Source organism: Prunus mume, linkage group LG1 (genome assembly GCF_029339155.1).
Source record: "Prunus mume cultivar Tortuosa linkage group LG1, ASM2933915v1, whole genome shotgun sequence".
In the NCBI taxonomy this organism is placed as follows: Eukaryota; Viridiplantae; Streptophyta; class Magnoliopsida; order Rosales; family Rosaceae; genus Prunus; species Prunus mume.
Genome location: NC_142698.1, coordinates 23,644,132 through 23,650,131, shown reverse-complemented (window position 1 = coordinate 23,650,131; position 6,000 = coordinate 23,644,132). Strand labels below are relative to the sequence as shown.

Below are 6,000 nucleotides of genomic sequence, written 5' to 3'. Positions count from 1 at the left end.
TCTCTCCCATATGTTTCATGGCCACAATGCGACAATGATCAGTGCTAGATTTGTCTCAATGAATAAATAAGTGCTCCCAATTTATTTACATACTTATTAGTAATGAATGGCATTGCCACCTTACTTGGGTACGATTAAAAACAAACATATGGGGGTGGCATGTGAAATCTGTCACCACAAAGAAGAAACGTGCTCCCATTCGTTTCACACACAGAGCGTTTGATTTCAAGACCCTGAAACATATGGGAGCAGGCAAAACAGTAGGAAACATATGGAGCTTTTATGTTTTTTTTCTCTTCCTAGTGCGAGGCTGCATATATAACATGTGCTTTCAAGCATGCTATGTGTGCGATGCGTTGTGGAAACATATGGGAGAGCAAATATAATATATATTAAATGTAGTTGCATAACACGCTGTATGTAGGAAACCCATATGCCAAGTGTACGTGGAGGAGTTGATAATCATTGACGGGCACTGTTTGAGGTTTCTAAAGAAGGAAGTTGCTTCTAATTAAGGACGCTTCTTTGATATATGTATATGTTGTCATCGTTAAACCAGGCACATCACCCACGTGGTATGCGTGCGTATATAGGTAGGAGCATATGCAGAGAATGGAGGATATGAAAACGAAAGTGGAGTTGTTGACAACTACTGTATATGGAGGCTTAATAAATGAAGGAAGGTTTTAAATGAAATTTATTCCAAATAAAAATAAAAATGAAATTCAAGTGTCTTTCAAAATTGAAGGCCTTGTACGGTGGCACCGTGTGCACACCCTCAGGTCGTTTCCATGGCTATAGACATACATACATGCTATATATGCATGTGTTAGCGGAACATAAATCCAACTATTAATCTAACTTAATCTATCCTATATGAGAAATATATGATGAGTATTTTACACAAACTTAAGAGTGTTTTCCCATTGATGGATGGATGGAAATGATTCTGGGATATTCACTCAATAAGCTAATATTTGTTGAAGAAAAAAAAACACATACTGGGAACTTTTTTGTAAAAATTTATCGCAAATCTTGCCTTTTTCGGATTTGTGGCGGACCGCAAGACAAGAGCAAAAGAAGATTACGAGAGATCTTGGCCCTACAAAAATTTAGGCATTAACAAGCCAACAATCCAAGGTGTCAGAGTGGCCATATTGTAAGTAAAAGAGAACGTGTTAGGCCCTAATACCAATATTTTAAGTTTCACGTTTCACCACATAAAATTATTAATAAAAATAAAAATAAAAATAAAACACAAAAGAAAGTTTATTCACGTGCAATCATTTCTCCCACGCATTCTCCATCCCTAGGCTATATATATAGAGGTACCAAGAGCTTTAAAATTAGAACCATCAGCTCTCTCATCTCATCTCTCCTAGAGTTCTAAACACTTTCTTTCTAGCGACCAAGTTTTTTTCACAAAGCAAAAGAAACACAAAAGAGAGAGACAAAAGAGTCTCAAAACTCTCTCGACTCTCTCAACTCTCAAACCCTTTTTTCTACTCGTGCAGTCATGGAAGCCAATGTTGGCTTCCTCACATTGTGCTTGGCCATCACTTTGGTGCGTTTCTTAATGAAGCGTTATTGGCACCAAAGCAAGATTAACGACAACAACAACAAAGCTATCAAGCAACACTACCCACTTCCTCCCACTCCCAAGGGCCTAAGGCCTTGGCCTATTGTGGGCAACCTCCCCGAGATGCTCATGAACAAGCCCACATTCCGGTGGATACACAAGCTCATGGAGGAAAGCAACACCCAAATCGCTTGCATTCGTCTTGCAAACGTTCATGTCATCCCCGTCTCCTGCCCCATTCTCAGCCGCGAAATCTTGAAGAAACAAGATGCAACTTTCGCCACGAGGCCTCTCAGCATCTCCACCTTCCTCATCACCAAAGGGTACATAACCACGGTTATGGTGCCCTTCGGGGAGCAATGGAAGAAAATGAGGAAGGTCATCACATCCGAGTTGCTCTCTCCCATGAGACATAAGTGGCTCACGGACAAGAGGATTGAGGAGGCCGACCACCTTGTTCGATACGTGTTCAACCAGTGCAACAATGACGAGGGCAGTGGCATTGTGGATTTGAGACTTGCTACACAACATTATTGTGCAAATGTGATTAAGAGAATGATTTTCAACCAGAGGTACTTTACGGAGGAGATGAAGGACGGAGGTCCTAGTGTTGAGGAACAAAACTATGTAAATGCGGTGTTCGATATGCTTAGGTACATCTATGCATTTTCTGCATCCGATTACATCTCATGCTTGAGAGGCCTCGATTTGGACGGCCATGAGAAGATCATAAAGGATTGCATTAAGCTTACAAGAAAACGCCAAGACCCCGTCATTGAAGAGAGGATTCGTGAACATCAGAAACTTGGCGGAAACAAGGTCCCAGTAGACTTGCTTGACATTCTTATCTCACTCAAAGACGCCAGTGGTCAACCCTTGCTCTCAACAGACGAGATCAAAGGCCAAGTAAATGTAAGTCTCTCCCTCCCTTTCTCTCTCTCATTAACTAAATTACGACAAATGCTTATGTTGTAGGATTGTAAACACGGGTCACACAAGAGTCAAACTGATTAACTCTGCGTGCTTAAAATAATAATTATTGTTTTGTAAATGCAGGAGATGATAATGGCAGCAGTGGACAACCCCTCAAACGCAGCTGAATGGGCAATTGCAGAGATGATAAACCAACCCCACCTGTTCGAGAAAGCAAGACAAGAACTTGACGCTGTGGTTGGCAAAGAACGACAAGTGCAAGAGTCAGATCTGTCGCAGCTCAACTTCGTCAAGGCCTGCGCTCGAGAAGCCTTCCGCCTCCACCCGGTGGCGCCATTCAACGTCCCCCACGTGTCGATGGCCGACACGACCGTGGGCGATTACTTCATCCCCAAGGGCAGCCACGTGATGCTGAGCCGAATCGGGCTCGGCCGCAACCCTAAAATTTGGGACGAGCCCCTCAAGTACAAGCCCGAGCGCCACCTCAAGGACGACGGGTCAGGTGTTGTACTCACTGAGTCAGAGCTCCGATTCATATCGTTCAGCACCGGCATGCGAGGTTGCGTCGCGAGTACACTCGGCACGAGCATGACTGTGATGCTGTTTGCTAGGCTTCTTCATGGGTTTACTTGGGAAGCGCCGCCCAATGAGTCGAGAATCGACCTCACCGAGGCAGACGGCGAGCTCCTACTCGCCAAACCACTGTTTGCACTCGCGAAGCCACGCCTGCCAGCTCACGTGTACCAGACATAAAACTGCGGCAAATTGGCCTAGGGTTTCTGCTTGGCATGGAGGAAAGAGTCGATTTGAATAAATAATTTGGCACAAAATTTCATACCATCTTGTATTAAGTTAAATAATGTGATTTTTATGTTTGATATGTAATATGGGAATTTGCATTAATACCAGCCTTTTTGTAATGTTTGGCCACCTGCATTATATGCTTCATGTAACAATGTGGCACGTATATTTTCACTAAAAATTAAGAGATTTTCTATTTAAATCCCGCACTTTTCTTTGTTCACCCCAATACTTAAATCATTAAGCTGTAAGTTTTATTATTGTGTAAAAAGACAAAAAAAGTCATCTAACTTAATAATTAACCCTAGTACATCTATACACACACCCCACCACTCTTCATATTAAATTTTAGAAATCTCCTTCCAACTTCTTGTTTACAAACTCACTCTCTCTCTCTCTCTCTCTCTCTCTCTCTCTCTCTCTCTCAAATACCCAAGTGTTAGAATTCTAGTCACAGTTCTTGGAGAAAGGTAAAGTTGTTCTCTTTCTCTAGAAGGTATTAAATTTCGGATTTGGGGTTTCATTTGTTTGTGTTTTTTTTTGATGGGAACAAAGAAAATTGTGATGTTTAAATAGAAAATCTCTTTTAGTTCTTATTTTTTCAGTTTTAGGTGTATTTAAGGGTAGTTTGGGAAGATAATGGGTTTTTTTAGAAATTGTGAAAATTTAAATTAAAAGTTGGGGTGAACTTAGAACATAAGGTGAACTAATAGAAGTATAAGGTTTAAATAGAAAATCTCAAAATTAATCATGTCCATTTTTCTAAAGGTATTACGAAGGACCTACAGTATGTACAGACTTAGCTATAGCCCAGTTGAGTGTTTTTCTTATCTTATAGTTAGTATACAAGACATATACTAACATGAAGAAAAAGCTGAAAAGATAAGTGCCCGTTTGGTATCCTATTTGGATTCAATTTTATAAACTCAAAAATAGATTTGCCCTAAAAAGTTGTTTGGTAGGCCCATTTTTAAAAATCCAAACCCTAAAAAAATTCAAAAACACCCTTATTATTAAAAACAAACAAAGTGAGGTTTTATAGTTTTTTTTTCTTCTCTCTCTCCTCTCTCTTTGTCGCACGGTATCTCTCTGTCTCTTCTCTCTCTCTCTCTCTCTCTCTCTCTCTCACCAAAATTTATTGGGTTTGTGCCTCACATCTTTTTCTTTTGTTAATTTCAATTTGGGGATTAGGATTTATGATTTTCTGATTTAAATTTAAATTTTTTTTTGAGAATCTTAAAAATAGTTTGGAGTTCAATACCAAACAAGTTTTTAGATCTGAAAATCACTATTTGAAAACTCATGTTTTAAAAAGAATCATAGTTTTTCAGTTTACTTTTTTGAGTAGGATACTAAACAGCTTAAACTTAGTATTTCATATATAGGACATCGCTTGATTTTTTTATAAGGTACTACTATTTGTATCATATTTACGAATCACATTACTGACTATCTCTCTAATGCATGTGGATTCCACTTTCATTGCTAGGGCCCACTTATATAAAACTGGTGGTCCAAATAGCGTTATTGTTTTTTATATGTATGGAGTTATTCTTCTAAATATGTAAAAAGTCATTACAAATTAGAGGATTCATGACTATGATTTGTATACAAAGGAAAATGGTTCCTGACATGTAATGAATGAACCAAGTACGATTTGCTCGACAAGATGATACAGCGCACGCACACCATGTGAAATGCCTTGAGTTTTTGAGTTCGTCAATTATTGTTAAGTTGTTGCGGCAGACAGAAGCCTGCGAGAGAATTAGTAAGGGGATAACGGAAAGAACTTAAATACCCTTTTATATGAGTTTTTATTTTATTTTATTATATATATAATTATTATAATTTTTTATTTTATCAAGAATCAAATATTTTTATTAAAAGCGAACACGAACATTAGCATCTCCAGTTAAGATATTAAACAACCAATCTGGAGGTACAAAATCCCAATAGTAACTACCACCTACCCTACACACAAAAGTTGCAACCTCATGAGCAGCTTTGTTGCATTGCTAGGTGCAAAAATAAAAATTACTTAAGAAATTCTCAAATCGTAGTCTAGATGTTGAAAATAATACTATCTATCTCCACAACCACCGCTCTCACATCCTTCACTATTTTGATGGCAACTTGGGAATCAAACTCCACCATATGATGACTGGTGACTAATTCACATGTGACGCACGTGAATGCGATTGTCCATGGTATATGTCCAGAATGAGTGCATGATCGCGGATTGGGAGACGGGGGGAATAAAACCAAATTGACAATAAAGAATGATATCATTCAACAATTGAGTTGCCCACTTGTAGAAAAAGTGTACACCGTCATACAAGCAGCAATGCAATTTTAATTCAACTCGAGAAATTGGTCAGACCAGGCCTTACAAAACTTCAAAGAGAGAGAGAGAGAGAGAGAGAGAGAGAGAGAGAGTAGATTCAGAGACTGATTTTAGTATAGTGCAGTGAATTTTCTTGAATAACATGTCTTTTCAATTTTAACATTTAAACATCCGCACGTTTTAAAAATTGTTGCCACGTAATTCTACCCACAGTAGAGTAGATAGAGCCATAAATTTTCTCATGAATTGTTGCCACGTAAGATGTCTTTTCAGTTTTTTGACACGTGAATGTCTATGTATAAGGAAACGTTCCGCTTACGTAACATTGCATGGACTGTAGCCA

The 6,000-nt window shown here is 38.8% G+C and overlaps 1 protein-coding gene across 1 annotated transcript; it reads left to right on the top strand.

Annotated features, from left to right (window-relative positions):
* The first annotated feature begins 1,516 nt into the window (after positions 1-1,516).
* LOC103330459 (isoleucine N-monooxygenase 2-like) lies at positions 1,517-3,265 on the top strand. The gene is given in 2 exon segments (NM_001326506.1): positions 1,517-2,491; positions 2,636-3,265. Coding segments are annotated over 2 exon segments (1,605 nt in total).
* Positions 3,266-6,000: the final 2,735 nt, after the last annotated feature.